Consider the following 18,766-nt stretch of genomic DNA (forward strand, 5'->3'; position numbering starts at 1 on the left):
TATAAGAGCTCCTCCCCCAACAATATGCTTAGGTCAAAGTGTGTGTTTACATACTACATAGCCTGCAAAGTAGCCCCACAACTGTAAGGGCTTACACATACTGTGTTGTTATGCAAATAAATATACACTTTACCTGCGCTTTTACCTGTTTTTTTTACCAGGACATTTAAAGAGATGTACTGAATTTACATAATCCAGGTGTAGTAGGTTTGTAGTAACTAGTTACATGTCCTCAGGACATTAATTTTGATATTTGTTATTTTATTTTCAAATGATCATATATTCATACACTGTACTTTTTAAAATTCAGTTCCAAACTAGTTTATTTTGTTTCATTATTATTGATTATTTATTATATATTTCATTCTGTTATTGTCTGGCTTTCTTTCTAATACCTTCGTCCTTCCTTAGAGCACTTTTGGTAAGTGCATACCAAGAACACCCCACAAAACCTGCAGTTTTGGAGATGTTCTGACCCAGTCATCTTGGGTTCTCACACTTCTACATTATTCCTGCTTCTTACACGTCTGCTGTTTACATGCTGCCTAATTTACAAATAATACTACTTACAGTATTAACACAGCAACAGCAAGAACCAAGTTCCTAGAGGAGAACATTTAAAACCACTGCCAACATGTTCAGGTGAGGCTGTCTTTGGAGGATCAGTCAAAGAGCAGACCACGAAATACACAACAGAAGTCTCCAACAATCCTGAAATGTCATCAGAGGACCTACAGGTGGCTCTTGACCCAGTCTGTGTCAAAGTTCAGCATCTCCCTTTAGAAAGAGACTGCACAAGTTTGACTGTCATGGAAAGTGTGCAAGGAGGAAACACTGCGAAAGTTTTTTTATGGGGTGTCCTAATTTTTCACATGACTGTATTCTGAGATGTATGATAAATAAAGATGAAGACTGGGGCCTCTGGAAGAATGTGCTTTGGACAGATCTGCGGAGAGTGGAACAGCTGATTTCTAAGTGTTGTGAGATCTTTCGAAGCCCTTTCCCAGACTGATCTGCATCTACAAGCTTCGTTCTGACGGCCTCAGAGAGCTGTCTGGATCTCGTCATGGTGAAACCACTTATCAACCAACCTAAATGTAGCTAAGAAGATTTCCTTCCATTTTATTGGTGTAGTTATTTGTGTATGAATCCCTCCATCTCCCAATACTGTTAAAATGAAGATCAAATGCTTATGTTTAAATACTCATGTCCAAATATTTGTGGACACCCCTTCTAATGAATGCAGTCAGCTACTTTACGTTGCACCTATTGCTGACACAGATGTGCAAATGCTCACACAGCTTGTCTAGTCCCGGTAGAGAATTATGGCCAATACAATAGGACCAAACAATGAATCTACTGAATCCGGACATGGGCTAAAGCACAAAGCCCCCCAGCATAGTGCTCCATCCAGAACTTTTAAGATGAGCCTGGGGAGATGTGGATGAGGTGGGGTGGTGATCATCCAACATCCTGACCTCACTAATGCCCATGTTGCTGACTGCAACCAGATCCTCACAGCAATGCTCCAAAATACTTTGTCAACATTGTTTTTATTTGTGGAAGAAACAATGAATGAGCGGGTGTCCAAATACTTTTGTCCATACCGGTTTTCATGGGATGTCCTCACCTTCTCAGTGGTTTTAATGTTATGGCAGTGTTCGTGTGATACTGTACATATGCACTAGTGTGGGAACCATCTTCAGTGCTTCGCTGTTTGGAGGTCAAAGCGTCTTCTCGAAACTTCTTACCCTCCCCTTCCTCACATGTCCTGCGGCGAGTAAACGGTTAAACAGGAGGCCGCGCCCTCCACATCCTACACCGTTACCGCGGAGCAAACGGCAAACTGACCTTTGTGCAGAAGTAAACACGTAGAGGAACCGGAGCGCTAGCAGGACCGAAGGTCGACCCTCGGGGCGGTTTGGATAAAGAGAGCACTGTGAGCGGCGCGGCTGGTTTGCTGACCGAGGTAAGTCTGCTGCGTCGTGTTACTTTGGGGGAGACAGTGTGGCGGAAGTCGTTGTGGGCTCAGCTGAGTTGTTTTTCTGGCTACAAACGAGTCTCGTGTTCAGGAGCGCCATGAATTTCCTCCTGGAGACGCTGAAGGTGCTGGTCCTCTCGCTGTGGCTCAGCCTGGAGGCGCTGTGGCGCGTCTTCGTGCCCGCGCGCAGGAAGAGCGTTGCCGGGGAGACGGTGCTGCTGAGCGGCGCGGGCAGCGGGCTGGGCAGGCTGATGGCGCTCGAGTTCGCGAGATTTGGCGCCAAACTGGTGCTGTGGGACGTCGACGAGGAGGGCAACCGAGAGACAGCCCGGCTGATCAAAGAAACGCACGGGACGCGCGCGCACACATACACCTGCGACTGCAGTAAAAGAGAGGAGGTGTATAAAGTGGCTGATCAGGTAGGGACACGCACGCACACACGCACGCACGCGAACCCGAACACGTGAAAGTGGGTTCTCTTTGAGTTTGTTGTGGGGGTGGAGTAGTTAAGTGTTTACAGTCAACTGGGGCTTACAGTCAACTTGCACACAAACACAGTCCCACACACTCAAATACACTCATGTCAGGACATCCATGCATGGAAATGCTTTGGGACAGGCGCAGGTGATCACGCTCCAGCAGCATAGCACTAATACAGTAACAGTAATATCCTAATATGCAGAGCCAACAGGGCCCTATGGAAAGAACTCTCTATTATGTACTAATCTAGCAGGACCTTGCTCAACCATGGCAGCTTTCTCAAGAGCACCTCAGCATTGGACACCGGTCCTGGCGACCGAACCCGCAACTTTCCTGTCCCAAGCTGGTTTCTCTCAGATTTAGACCATGTAAATGTAGACTGATACTTATTATTGCAGTAATATTCAGTTTAAATGTCCCCTAACAGTATTAACACATTAATACCACAGTATTACCAGCTGGGCTGGCTTCTAATATTACTGTATTAATAACTATAATTTCCAAATACATATACATATACATAAATACATATGTAACACTATTACTGTTTGCTTTAAATTCCTCCAAGTTGATTGGACTATATAGTACATGTTGTCTCAAATGTTGGCTTCTTACCAATTATTAGCTTGAGTTAACCCAGTGCTGACATTATTTTTCAAGCCATGATTATGTAAAAACATATAGTGTTAAATTATGAATGATCAACTTATTATTTGTTAAGGAACGACTACACACTGCCGGTAAGTAAGAGAAAGGAGTAAATCATCATCAGTGCAGTGTAGTTTTTTGTGTGTGCACTTTTTTTTTTAAGCTTGCATGAACCAATCACTGTTTATTTGTCAATGGCAACCTAGTATTGTTTCAACTCAACTATTATAAGTAGATTAAAAAATAATATCTGTAAATTAGCCACAAACGTTTACCTAACTCAACAACAGAAAACAGATGAGTCATAAATGGGCCATTCTGACATAGCCATAACTCCCAGTGTCAAGCTCATTTGACTTCTTCAGATTTACATTTCATAAAACTAACTTAGAAACCTGTGTTGAAACACTGACAACTCATCTCACAAACTGTAGTAGAAATTACAATGCTACATTTTAAGAGGTTAGGGTAAATGAAAAAAAAGGATGTGGTCATTATTAATGTTATGATCACTGCTCAGGTGTTTTTACAGTGCATCTCCAGTGTACTGTATGTCATGACCTCCCCATAACATACTGCAGAGATATTCAGACTGTTAACTTATCTATTCATAAATAATCATATATATTAAATGTCTAGTTTAGTAAAGTTGGTTTATTTTAAATTTCCAACAATAAATATGAAAACCATTGTTATATGAGGATTTTAGTGTCAGAGGCATGAGATGCCAGTGGGTCAAAGCGTCTACAAAATCAACAGTATTAGAAAAAGAGCAATGCTTATTGACAGTCCTGCTGAAAGGACGGAAACTGTACAGCTGTCTGACACCACAGAGAAGGGGAAACCTTTGGGCAGCCATGGCCTAAAGGTTAGAGAGGCAGGCTTGGGACTGAAGGGTCGCTGGTTCATTCTACAGGACCAACAGGAAGTGGGGGTGGGGGAGTGAAGGAACAGCACTTTCTCCTTACTCAACATTTATGCCTGAGGGGCCCTAACCCAAAAATTACTGTCAAGGAACTGAGGTAGCAGCCCACCGCTCCAAGTGTGTTTTCACTGCCCCCAATCACTAGTTTTAGTGTTATTGTTGTTCGCTGCCACAGATGGGTTAAATTTGGAGGGTAAATTCCATTGCACAGTACACAATGCAAGGTGTTTCTACGGTGGCTCTGCGAATGTCAGAAAATGTCCAGACACATCTTATTACTCTTATACTCTTAGTCCAAGTTCTCAATACAGCTGGATGAGGCTGCATTTGTGGCCTATAATGCTCATTTGATTGCCTATGTGAGGAACATTGATCAAGCTTGAGTCAGTAAGGATTTTTTGTCCTGTAGAACTGTTAAGGAAGTGCTTCCAGAGCCACTTTCTTTATGACCAGTGGGACTCCTGCTCAGTTGTCTGCCACAATGAAGCTCCTTACATGACAGGTGGAATGTCAGGGCTAAAAGGGCTGGAAATCCTGGAAAGATCCTTAAAGCTCTCGTAGCTCTTTGCTGCCATTTGTGCAGACATGGAAACTAGTAGGTTGTCATTAGTTCAAGTCCTGCTGTAGCTTTACGAACTCCATGGCTATGTAATTATCACTGCATTGTACTTTGGGCATGGCTTGCTGACATTTTCGACAAATTAAATATGTTGGAACATGTTAAATGCGTTGATGCGAGGAACAGAGCAAGTCATTTTCAACCTGAACAACAAAGTCACATTGTCCAAGAGAACAATTCCATTTCCACACTGAATTGGAATCTTTAAGTATTGGTGGTCTTGTGGGAAATCATCTGTGCGGTCTGAAAGCCATTGTGGACAAATACTTTTCAGACAAAAGCACAAATCAGGACAAATGGTCCAGACATTTCTTTTCTGAGAAAGCCAGAAACACTTACAGCAGAGGAGATTCAGAGAGACAGAACCGCAGAGATGCACTTCAGCAGACAACCGGTGGCCAAGTTCTGGTTGAGCTTTCAAATTCAGCAAGACTATCCAGCTTTGAAAACAAGCGACGGGAAAGCAACGGGAGGCCCTCTGTCATTTTGCTTGTCATGTTTATGGTAAGATGGGTTCTCTGCACTGGCCGTCCTGAAGCCAAAGTACAAACCAAAGCTGGACGTGGAGAACAAGACTAGCTGTCTGCAAGATAGAACTGGAAATCAACAGACTTGACAAAAGTAGGCACATGCTTCACACCTAACTCACACATTTCCATATGGAACATTAAGTGTGTGTGTCTGTGTGAATGTGTGTGGGAGCTTGGCCATTAACCAACCCTCACCACTGACCTTCAGCACTGGGGCATTTTCCAAAGCCATATGTTGAACTTGCATGCGAGAGAAACAAGCTAGCTAAACCCTGGACTGGAATGAAAAGGTCACATATGGACCCATGGAAGAGGACAGAAACCACCCAGAGTCACCCAGAGTTTTGTGTTATGGTCATACGCTGTTCATGGTATTTTGAGTGATGCCATAAGGGAACTGCTTTGGGTTCCATAAGAGGCATGTTTGCAATAGAAATGTATGTAAGTTGTAAAAACCTAGTAAAATTGGTCAAATATACAAACCAGATTCCAAAAAAGTTAGGACACTCAACAAATTGTAAATAAAAACTGAATGCAATGATGTGGAGATGGCAAATGTCAATATTTTATTCGTAATAGAACATTTAATCTGAGTAAATGTAACATTTTAAAGGAGAAATATGTTGATTCAAAATTTCATGGCGTCAACAAATCCTAAAAAAGTTGGGACAAGTAGCAATAAGTGGCTGGAAAAAGGAAATTGAGCATATAACGAACAGCTGGAAGACCAATTAACACTAATTAGGTCAATTGACAACATGATTGGGTATAAAAAGAGCTTCTCAGAGTGTCAGTGTCTCTCTGAAGCCAAGATGGTAGGAGGATCACCAATTCCACCATTGTTGCGCAGAAAGATGCAGCAAAAGTACAGCAATACCAGAATGGTGTTACCCAGCGTAAAATAGCAAAAACTTTTATCATCATCAACCGTGCTTAACATCATCAAAAGATTCAGAGAATCTGGAACAGTCGCTGTGCGTAAGGGTCAAGGCCGTAAAACTCTACTGGATGCTCGTGATCTCCGGGCCCTTAAGCGTCACTGCACCTCAAATAGGAATGCCACTGTCAAGGAAATAACAGAATGGGCTCAGGAATACTTCCAGAAATCATTGTCAGTGAACACAATCCACCGTGCCATCCGCCGTTGCCAGCTGAAACTCTACAGTGCAAAGAGGAAGCCATTTCTAAGCAAGCTCCACAAGCTCAGACGTTTGCACTGGGCCAGGGGTCTCTTAAAATGGAGTGTGGCAAAATAGAAGACTGTTCTGTGGTCAGATGAGTCACGATTTGAAGTTCTTTATGGAACACTGGGACGCCATGTCATCCGGACCAGAGAGGACAAGGATAACCGAAGTTGTTATCAACGCTCCGTTCAGAAGCCTGCATCACTGATGGTATGGGGTTGCATGAGTGCTTGTGGCATGGGCAGCTTGCATGTCTGGAGAGGCACCATTAATGCAGAGAACTATGTTCAGGTTCTAGAGCAACATATGCTCCCATCTAGACGTCATCTCTTTCAGGGAAGACCCTGCATTTTTCAACAAGATAATGCCAGACCACATTCTGCAGCAATCACAACATCATGGCTACGTAGGAGAAGGATCCAGGTACTGAAATGGCCAGCCTGCAGTCCAGATCTTTCACCTATAGAGAACATTTGGCACATCATAAAGAGGAAGGTGCGACAAAGAAGGCCCAAGACGATTGAACAGTTAGAGGCCTGTATTAGACATGAATGGGAGAGCATTCCTATTTCTAAACTTGAGAAACTGGTCTCCTCTGTACCCAGATGTCTGTTGAGTGTTGTAAGAAGAAGGGGGGATGCCACACAGTGGTAAAAATGGCCTTGTCCCAACTTTTTTGGCATTTGTTGACGCCATGAAATTTTGAATCAACATATTTCTCTTTTAAAATGTTACATTTACTCAGATTAAACTTTTGATCTGTCATCTATGTTCTATTACGAATAAAATATTGACATTTGCCATCTCCACATCATTGCATTCAGTTTTTATTCACAATTTGTTTAGTGTCCCAACTTTTTTGGAATCCGGTTTGTATATATATATATAGTATATATATATAGTATATAAATAGAACAGCCATAACATTAACACTGAATTTTAATTATCTTGGTCTACAATGGCATTTGTCAAGGGGGTGGCTGTTTTAACCCCCAAGACACACCATAACTGATGGGTGAACTTCACTGGCAACATCCGGTGTAGTGATAGACTGTTACTCACCTTGGTACCTTGGGACATTTAAAAAGGTCAGAATTCCCTGTGTAGTCCACTGCACACTTTATAATGTCAGAATTATTTTCCATTTAACTCTATTATATCAATTGGCTGCAGTGTTACAATGATGAGATGTAAATCTTAGTGTTCAGGACATCTTCACGTTTCATTTGCATGTTGTTTTTTTTATTTGCATGAACCCCAGCGTTCCTTACCGTTAATTTCTTTATCTTTATCTTAATTGTTATTCAAAATACTACAGCGATTAGTCGTAACATTAAATCCCAGTGAATAACACTCATTATCTGGTTACTATAGCACCTGTCAACGGGTGGGATGTACATATTACATATGTATTAGTTATGAGTGAGTGAATAGTCAGTTCTTTAAGGTCATGTTTTGGAAGCCAAGGCAAAATTGTGATCCTGGTATGCAGTGGTCAGTACCCCCAAAAGTCCTGTAAAAGTTATTGCTGTCTATGTCTTGTGGAGTCCAAGCCTCAACAGGTCAAAGCTGTTTTGGTAGCCTCATGGAGACCTGCAGAATATTAGGCAGGTAGTTTTAATGTTATGGTTGATCAGTGTATTCATGTAGTGTTCCAATAAGGTGATGGGGGTACAAGAAAAGTACAATATAAGAGCTGGTTGCTATTTGCGGAGGTTGAGTGACATGACCAAAAAGCAGAGCACATTCATAATCAGACACACCTGTGCACACACCCACAGACACAATTGCTCAACCTTTATCAGTTCAGGTTTGCATAACCAGCCGGGCAAAAGAGGACTTTTTAATCTTTCACCAGCACATATAACAGATGACCTAGTGGCACTAGAGCAGATCAGAGCAGGACGAAGCAGGACAGTGCAGGAGAGAGCAGAACAGAGCAGTCTATTGAGTCAAAACACTGAACACTGCAGCATTGTCCTGAATCTGGAGTATAAGGCTGAAAACACTAACTCACTGTATGCAGTCCAGTCGGAGAACACTAACACTGACCCAATTTGTCCTGTAGGTCAAGCGGGAAGTTGGCGATGTCACCATTCTGGTAAACAATGCTGGAATCGTCACTGGCAAAAAGTTCCTGCAGTCTCCAGACTCTCTCATGCAGAAGACAATGGAGGTCAACAGCATGGCCCACTTCTGGGTTAGTGACACCGATTTACCCTTTCATACCCTTGCTTTGAATTGAGGCCTGCCTGATTAAAGTCGGGTAAGCAGAGGTTACAATCGCTGTTTTTATGTTAGTTTTGAGCCAGATATTTAAAATACAATAAAAGTCTCTAGCATAATGTAAAAAAAAAAAAAAAAGAAAAAAATGCTGTAAATGAGAATTAAATAATGCTAATTAAATCCAACACAATTGTTAAAAAGCTGATCACTCCCTTAACTAGCTATTTTTTATTTTTTAAATTTTTATTTTCTATATTTGCACATTTTTCAGATGTGTGCAGCACGTTATACCAAGTGCACCAACACTGGATAGAGCTAAATTGGTAAAGATACAGGGGTTACAGTTCAGTACATTGCAATATATTGCAATACTGTAATTAAGACAATATATTGCCATTTAATTAGCGAAAACTCACTGTATATAAAACACCATATGTTCATAAAATCTGAGTCAAAGAAAAGTTAACTTTTTATCCAATCAGAACAGTAGGATCTGATGACAGAGTATGCCACTGCTGCATAAAACAAACCACTGTCTGCCACAAATCTCTGCATGTGAACTATTCATTAAAAATGAACATTATGTTTTGGAGGAATCAATACAGTATTGCAGAACATAATATTGCGATACTCTGATATATCAATGTTGTCTCACACCCCTAATGTGGAATATTTAAGCAAAGAAGTGTTTTTGGTTATTTATTATTATTATTATTTTAAAATTCTGGCACAAAATAAATGAAAAATGAACATGTAGATGTAGGATTACATTACTTATCACTTATACAAATCTAATCACACACCTGTTTTCACCTCAAAAGCTAAGCACAGAGAAAGTGTGTGTAAAGCAGGCTTGTAGTAACTAGGTACCTTTAAGCATGTCAGGATCTATATATATATATGTATATACACACAAACACAAGCTCTAGGACTCCCCTAATCACATGATACCACCAGACCACCAGAGCTGGGAGAAGGAAGGCTAACATATGCTTCCTCCAAGGCACATGGAGCCAGCCAACACATGTTTACAATTGACTGAGTGATGGAAGGCCAATTGGGGGGCCATTCTATCCATCCAGAGCCAGGCCAACTGTGCTCTCTAGGACTCCATCACAGCCACGGATGTCTGACATAAACGGGCATCAAACCAACAATCTCCCGATAATAGTGCCAACACTTAGACAGTTATGTCTCTTTCGAGACCCCGCTCTGAGTTCTGTTACTGTTCACATTGTAGTTTAGCCCAGAAGGTTACAAAAAGAGAAGAATGGGGTTTTAAGAAACTACAGCTCCTGCGCTGATAGATGCTGGATTTAACAAGAAGTCAGACCACAGTTCTGTAGGCTTTGATCGGATACTGTTTTACTATCTAGGCCACTTTGCAATCTGGGACACCTTCACCTGCATTTGTGACATTATTTCATTGAAGTAACAATACCTTTAGACTTGCGTGTGGGTTTAGGCTACTGTACGCGGCACTGGTGTATGACACAATGCTGTTTCTTTGTAAAGGTCTTGATTTTATCCCCGTAGATGTACAAGGCATTTCTCCCAGCGATGATTGCTGGAAACCACGGCCATCTGGTCAGCATCGCTAGCTGTGCTGGACTTATGGGAGTCAGTGGACTGGCAGGTATACACCCACCCACATAATGAGTGTGAGACTGTAAACACTCCTAGACCTTAATCGCACCATCAGAAAGCATCTAGTTTCAGAAGAGTGTGTATACTGATATATGTGTGTGTGTGTGTGTGTGTGTTTGACAGATTACTGTGCGAGCAAGTTTGCTGCAGTAGGATTTGCAGAGTCCGTGGGTTTGGAGCTGGTTGCTGCAGGCTGTGATGGAGTGAAGACCACCATAGTTTGCCCCTTCTTCATCAACACCGGAATGTTTGAGGGAGCTTATACAAAGTAAGGTGCACGGGCGGAGTGTGTGTGTGTGTGTGTTTGTGTGTTTTTCATACATTTCAAGATCCTGATTTTGCAGATAAGCCTGAGAGAAACAGGGCTAACCTACTGGACCAATGAAAATAGGCTTAGGGTTTGTGCAATTCCATATAGGTGGTGTCACATAGTTGTGCTGCCCAGGAGCCCCCCAAGAGACTACTTTAAGTTGCACCCATTGCTGACACAGATGTGCAAATGCACACACACAGCTTGGCTAGTCCCGGTAGAAAAGTACTGTCAATAGAATAGGACACTCTGGACCAGATTATCATGAACATATAGGAACCATGCATATTGCCAGGTGCGGGCTAGCTAAGCTGTGAAGCAGTGGAACTGGAACTGTTCTCTGGAATGAGGGTTGGTGCTCCATCCGGTACTTTTGGGATGGGTTGGGGATGAGGTGGATGATGTTATCCAACATCCTGACCTCACTAACACTTGCAATCAAATTAGCTGTGGCTACCTGTGGATAATAGCAGCCCTATTTTTTGAGTCCACTATTAATCAAAGCGTGGGCGGGGGGAGTCCCCTCCAGCCAGCTCTCGCTTCCTAGTTATACAGTCTCACCTCATACTATAACCATATGCTTGTGTAGCTTCAGCACTACACAATTTGCATAGGCTTATCTTCTGGAACGCAGTCAATTCAGCCTCTTAGAGCTAGCGTGAGTGTGTGTGTGTGTGTGAGAGAGAGCGTTGAGAGAGAGAGAGGTGAGAGAGGGTGATAGAGATGTAGTTAGACTGACAGGCAGACAGGTTTGGAGTCTCACTAGCCCAGAGCAGTGTCTCAGGTGTCAGGATCTGTTTGGATGATCAGTGTGTGTCTGACAGATGCTGCTGAGGTGAGCGTGTGTTCTGGTGTTAGGGCTGTGTGTGGGTGGTACTGCCTTCTCAGACCTTCTCTGGCTGATCATTTTAATTAGTGTCTGTCAAACCGAGCTGATGTATTATCCACTCCTCTGTTAGATGTTCATTTCTACATTAGACGCTGTAAGCGAGCTGAGTGATACAGTGAATACAGGGTGGTGTTTATAAAGCATCGTTGAGAGAGAGAGACAGAGAGAGAAAGAGAGAGAGAGAGAGAGAGAGAGAGAGAGAGAGAGAGAGAGCGCTCATTCTGAATCTGAGCTTTCATTGTAAAGAAAATCTCCAGCGGTCTTCAACCTAATCTCTGTCTACTGCATCTGTAGCATGCAGCTGCCAACTGCTTACTGACTTCCGTCACGAGAGTTAGGGATGCACCGATACCTGTTGTTTCTTTTGGATACTGATTCCAGATTTTCATGTTTCTGCTGATACCGAGTGTTGATCTGCTGATATCGACCTGACAGATGGAAATGAACACACCGTGTGACAATATAAAAGTCACTAACACAAACGAACAGACTGTTAAAAAATAGGTCACTAATAAAATTGAATAAACAGATCATGTCAAAATAAAAGTCACTAAAACAAACAGACTGTGTTAAAAAATAGGTCACTAATATAATTGAATAAACAGATCATGTCAAAATAAAAGTCACTAAAACAAACAGACTGTGTTAAAAAATAGGTCACTAATATAATTGAATAAACAGATCATGTTAAAATAAAAGGCACTAAAACAAACAGACTCAAAATAAAAGCCAGTAAAACAAACAAACAGACTGTGTTAAAAATGAGTCACTAAAATAATTGAATAAACAGATCATGTCAAAATAAAAGTCACTAATACAACTGAACAAACAGACCGTGTCAAAATAAAAGTCACTAATATAAACAAACAGACTGTCGAGATTAGTCACTAATACAAACTGACTGTCAGAATAAAAGTCACTAAACAAACAGACAGTGTCAAAATAAGTCACTAATACAAACGAAGCAGTAACACAAAATACTTTGAAACTGAAAACTAAAAATTACTGTCTCACATTTGTCTCTTATTTTTTCTTTTTGCTGGTCTGAAAAAGTATGTGTCTCATACCGTCTCTCAGATCCCACTGTTCTGATTGCATCAAAAGTAAACTTTTCTTTTACTTTATGTATATGACTGTGTGGTTTACTTTGATTTAAAAAATTGTAATGTATTGGCTTGATAACAGTATTGCATTATATTGAATCGTAACCCCTGTTTTTTATTCATTCAGGCTTAGTTATTTTAAGTACTAAAAATGCCCATTTACTTATTTATTTATTTATTCAGAATTCACTGCTCATATTGTATCTTTGGTCAGAGAGGTCAGGTCTGTATGAAGAGCCTGTGATAGTAAATGCTTAATGATTGCTTAGTTTGTGTACGTGAGCTCATAAAAGTTGGGCTTCTAATGTGTATTTGTGTTTGTGTGTGTTTGTGCAGGTGGCCCCGACTCATGCCTATCCTGGACCCAGAGTATGCATGTAGAAAAATTATGGACGCTGTTCAAAGAGACCAGGTCTATCTGTGTATTCCTCGTAGCATGTACTTCATCCTGGCTGTGAAGCAGTAAGTTACACTATACTTTAATGGAAATGGGTCAGCACAGCAGCTCTTTACACAGATTCATGTATATAACCGATTATGGCACTCCTTCATCATCTCAGTTAGATTAGTCAGGGACCAGAATGCATAAACAGCGGCAGAGCACACACTTATGTGCAGTATATTGTTGCCGTCAATCTGCAATTTTGGAGGCTTTCTCGTGACTGTGACGACATATACAGTATATGTACACGAATGAGCCATAACATTAACACCACCTGCCTAATATTGAGTAGGTCCTTGTACCATCACACCAGATTGGTACACAAGAAGGCGTCCTGTCCTATCTGGCACTGAGATGTTACCAGCAAGTCCTGTAAGTTGTGAGGTGGGGCCTCTATGGATCATGGAGCATGAATGAGCCTTAGGTGCCCACGACCCTGACGCCAGTTCATTGGTTGTCATTTCTTGAACTACACTTGGTAGCTACTGAGCACTGCAAACCTTCCATTGTCAAAAGATTCTTATGCTTGCTTCTTACTGCTTTTGCGCATCAACTTCAAGAACTGACTGTTCACTTGCTGCCTAATATGTATATCCCAGCCCTTGACTGATGCCACTGTAGATGAAAATAATTTTCACGCCAGCTGTCAGTGGTGCTGATGTTAATGCTAATATATATTCTATAATATATATTCTATATATTTTTATAGACTATATGCCCAATGTTTTTGGACACCCCTTTTAATGAATGTATTCAGCTACTTTAAGTTGCACACACACAGCTTGTCTAGTCCCTCTAGAGCCAATAGAACAGGACTCTCTGGAGCAGATAAACAGAAACCTGGTCTAAAGAGTATTGAACTGTAGAGAAGTGGAACTGTGTCCTCTGTAACCCTCACAGAAATTTCTCCAAAATCTAGGAGAAAGCCTTCCCTGGACAGTAGAGACAGTTACCCGATTCCAGGATGAAACAGTAAATAAGCAGGCGTCCCAATACTTTTGTCCATATAGGGTACATGTATAAATACACGTATGTTTTATTTGGACATGTGTAAGTCAAGTCAAGTCAAGTGGGTTTTATTGTCATTGCAACTACATACAGAGTACACAGTGAAACGAAACAACGTTCCTTCAGGACCATGGTGCAACATAGACAGTGCATACAAGACACAAGTGCAACACAAACAAACAAGTGCGGACAGACAACACAACACAGTACAGACCAGAGAATAATAAATAATTGACGGTAGTGTGCAAATTGTGCAATGTGTAATAAATAGAGTCCAGTGAGGTAGTAAAGTTATTAGTGCAAATGCTTGTGCAAAAAATGCTTCCCATGTTATCTGGGGTAAATGGTTGGAGAGAGAGAGAGAGAGAGAGAGAGAGAGAGAGAGAGAGAGAGAGTGTACATGTACCAGAAAGATATCAGTTTAGAAGTTGAGTTGTGTTGAGGAGTCTGATGGCTTGGGGGAAGAAGCTGTTGCAGAGTCTGGTCGTGTTGGACCGGATGCTGCGGTACCTTCTTCCTGATGGCAGGAGGGAGAACAGTCTGTGTGAAGGGTGGGTGGAGTCATCCACAATGCTGGTTGCTTTGCGGATGCAGCGGGTGGTGTAAATGTCCATGACGGAGGGGAGAGAGACTCCGATGATCCTCTCAGCTGTCCTCACAATGCGTTGGAGGGACTTGCGGTCAGAGGCTGTGCAGGTCCCAAACCAGGCAGTGATGCAGCTGCTCAGGATGCTCTCTATGGTTCCCCTATAGAAGAGGGTGAGGATGGGTGGAGGGAGACGGGCCTTTCTCAGCTTCCGGAGGAAGTAGAGACGCTGTTGGGCTTTCTTGGCTGTAGAGCTGGTGTTCAGGGACCAGGTGAGGTTCTCCGCTAGGTGGACACCAAGGAACTTGGTGCTCTTAACGATCTCCACAGAGGAGCCGTTGATGTTAAGCGGAGAGTGTAATACTTGTCCGTGTGGGATCACTGTGCCTTTCTTGTGTGTGCTCTCTGCTGTTAAGGCTCAGAGTTGCTTTGAACTGTAGGATAATTATACCAGCATTTAAGATTTTAATTAGTGACAACACAGCCCATCCTGCAGCTATGATGAGACCATGATGCCATAATGGATAAACCACTTAGCAGGCTGACTGATGAGCTGCCAGCTTTCTGCTGCATTATTTGATATGTGTGTGTGTGGGGGGGTGTTGGACGGTAACTGTTTGATCATACTGCTGTGTGAGAGCACTTTACTACTTACTACTATTACTGCTATTTAGTGTCACTCAAAAGAGATGAGACGAGTCCACTTTCTCTTCTTCAATACCGATACCAATATTGAAATCCCGAGAACTGTCTGATACTGGTGCCGAAACGGTCTTTGGAAACATCCTAAAAATGAGCTGTAATTAAGGCATTTTTTTTACTTAAGATGAGCTTGCAAGATCCAGCATTTTCTGCTGATATGGGCCCAATACGTATACACACTGATACCGATATTCCTATCTCTCTGCTTTGACTGATTGACCTGCATTGGCACCATTACTCGAATTTGGCTGGTTATATATTTCAGCGCTGCCACTCCACTTTTGACCTAATGTGAACCTGGCAGCTGTTCTTTACATTGTGTCGTTCTTCTTCTTCTTCTTCACTCAATGATTTCCCACCATTTTACCTCAGTATTTCCATAAATAGGCGTCTGTCAGTTGCAGGTTCTGTACTATCATGTTGGCGTGTTTGTTTTTGTGCGAGCATGTAATGGCATTTCCTTCTCTTGTTCCCTTTCTTCTCAGTATCATGCCTGTTAAATTGGGAATGCTGCTTGGCGAGTATCTGGGGGCGCTGGACCTCATGGCCACATTCAAAGGTCGTCATAAGAGCGACTGAGTTTGGCAACAGATGTCCGATGAAGGGGAGACAGATGGCGTTGGCATCTGCATCTGCAAACACTGTGAAGACCTGCTGCATTTAATGCATAGCAAAGCAACAAAGCTATGAAGACTTCCCGTTTTAACAGCTATGCAAGTCGTTAGCAATCAAAGGCATGAAGTATTAATCCTGAAGTACTTAATCAGTCATTTAAATGTATAATCTCTCTAATAACCCAGTAAACAACTCAGTATAGGATACAGCTCAGGTTTCAAACTGAAGAGTATATTGGTTGATCGTGCACAGCCGTAATGACAGTGTTGTAAAGGTACCGCATGTACCGATTCTGTCTGTATATGATTATTATATTATATGATATTGAATATTATTTAGCCCTAAGAGCAGCTGCAGTCAATAAGTAACAAAGCTAGGAGGAATTACTGATTTAACAGCTATGCAAGTGGTTAGCAATCAAAGGTATGAAATTAACAGTTATGACGTATAGCTGACGCTCGTATCGCAGAGGTGAAGCAACGTAGTGTTAGGTGTCTTGCCTAAGGACACTTATTGGTACAGCGCAGCATAGACCGTGTTTACACCTGGTAACTTCTGTGACTTGAGCATTAGGATTATATGTGGATAAGACCAAGCCACATACAAATGCAAGTATAAACACACCGATCCGGTCACTCAAACCACTTCAGGAGGTGCTCTGAGATGCCTATGTTATAGCAACAACCGAAACTCCTCCCTGTACAACCAAAACACCAGTAAGAACTGACCCGCAATGAGCGAATTTGCATATTCCGTCCCACACATCCTGATCAGGTTGTTGCTGAAACCTAATCAGGGTACAATCCATATACTAGTCTCATAAAGTGACCAGGTGTAAACAGGGTCACCCAAAGTCTCAGACCCAGACCTGGAATTGAACTCTAGCCTTTGAACCCACCTGGTGTGGTAGCTCACTGGAAGGCAGTGCTGTTATCCACTGCGTCACACCAACCACATTATACCACTTAATATCTCAAGAGCACTTAGTCACTTAAGCGCACAATTACCCCATTAACCCAGTATACAGTGTACAGCCTCTCTACTCAGGATATGCTGTAGCTCAGGTATGAAAGCATACACTTTTATCATGTGCAGGTATAATGACAACCTCGTAACTGTACCACACGTCTCTGCTATTTTGTTCCGTATTTTTTAAATAATGATAAATTATTGATGATAATTTCAGATAAATCAGATGAATGTGATGTATCATTTAGCTCAGATGCTGTCGACCTGCTAAGACAAGTTCATTATCTGAGCTCTGTTTCTTTAGTTTATAGTGGAAGATGCTATGCTAACATTGCTAACATTCTCTGGACTCAGACTGTCACCAATCACATGTCTTTAAATAATAAGTCCTAAAACATTTCTCAGCCCTCTCACAATCTTCATTTTATTTGGTGCAGACACTACTGATGATTATCGATTTACTTTAGTCTATAAAAACTAAAATCTCATTCTCAACATAGCTGAATGGTGGGGCAGTCATTCTAGAGTAATTGCCCTAGCTTGGATGTTTAAACATTAATTAATTAATGAATCAATAAATTCAAAATACATTAATTTTGTTTTCAGTAATAATTTAAGATAAATTAAATGTGCTTACTAAGACAAGATTGATGACATTCCAAGTCTAGTGTTATTTAGCGACGCTAGCCTATTATTCCCTGTTATAACTTAAAGAAGCAAACGTCCGATACCGAAGATGTCTTACCGTCCGATCGACTGCATCCGAAGTAACTGATAAATAACATTCATTTGATCTGATGCTGAACGATTAATATAAAACAGCTAATAAAGACCTGGTTATGATGATGTTATGTCTGTTATGAAAGATGGATACAGTCTGTATGAATGTGCCTTGAGTCTTATTAAAAAAATAATAATATTTACACCCAGTAAAGCCTCTCTTAACACTAACGATGTCAACAAAAGAGCCAAGAAGACTGAGATACATAGAGTAGTGTTGTGTTTACTGCATGTTGTTGCTGTCCAATGAAAAACCTGGATCTCCAAAATTGGGACTTACTAACCCTAATCCATGTAAAATTAATTTTGGAATTTTAGATCATTTCTATTGGTCTATTCATCCAGAATTATTGACACAGTGTACAGAGCAGCTACAGGGTTCAAACCATGGCCATAAAAGGAGATACATGTTTTTCACTTGATAGCAGCGATACTAGACTGAGTGACTTTTTAATAGGTTTCTGAACTTGCTTTTACTGTAATATTGGAGCCATAATTGCACCTTGTTTTGTAGGGGTGTAATTCTTGTCAGCTCACCCAGTATAAAATGACACTGCAAATGCTTCAACAGTGCAAACAGGGTTGTGCTTCTGATGGACTGCAGGTCATCAGGGAATACTCACAGTAGTACAGAATACAGCATCCTTTTAATCCAGTCTAGTCTCCCTTGTTTTTATGATGATAACACCATTACTCTGTATTACTGCATCATAATATCTTGCTATTTAAAAGCCATTTCAGTGATTGCACATTTCCAGCCATGCGGAGGCATGGGGAGCTACAATTGCTCAGAATGTGATTACGATATCAGGAAAAAGGGGCCTTTTTACTTTCAGCTCTTCAGGAATATTTAATAAGATTTAAAAATGAAGCCTGGCAGACGTGGAGATGCTCCACTGCTTGTACACGTAGTTACAGTCTGGCATTTTACCTTAGGCTGAGCTACTGAGGCACCTGTGTTCATCTTCTTAATAACCCAGTTATAACTGAAGTGCTACAGAAGTACATGGGGTGAGGCTGGTTAAATTATAAGGTGGTTTAAGCTGTATTCACTTCACTCTGATTTGAGTGCTGACATGAGCACATGTGGGATTCTACCGCCCTCCTGCGGCCTTTACAAGA

General features: G+C 41.5%; 1 protein-coding gene across 1 annotated transcript; it reads left to right on the forward strand.

The window, feature by feature from the left end:
- Window positions 1-1,814: 1,814 nt before the first annotated feature.
- sdr16c5b (short chain dehydrogenase/reductase family 16C, member 5b) lies at window positions 1,815-17,787 on the forward strand. Its single transcript, XM_072687996.1, has 7 exons — window positions 1,815-1,969; window positions 2,073-2,400; window positions 8,436-8,567; window positions 10,130-10,229; window positions 10,364-10,508; window positions 12,879-13,004; window positions 15,766-17,787. Exons 2-7 carry the CDS (start codon window positions 2,080-2,082, stop codon window positions 15,857-15,859), a joined length of 918 nt encoding a protein of 305 aa, XP_072544097.1. The 5' UTR covers window positions 1,815-1,969; window positions 2,073-2,079; the 3' UTR covers window positions 15,860-17,787.
- The last annotated feature ends 979 nt before the right edge of the window (window positions 17,788-18,766 follow it).

Source organism: Salminus brasiliensis, chromosome 9 (assembly GCF_030463535.1).
Source record: "Salminus brasiliensis chromosome 9, fSalBra1.hap2, whole genome shotgun sequence".
In the NCBI taxonomy this organism is placed as follows: domain Eukaryota; kingdom Metazoa; phylum Chordata; class Actinopteri; order Characiformes; family Bryconidae; genus Salminus; species Salminus brasiliensis.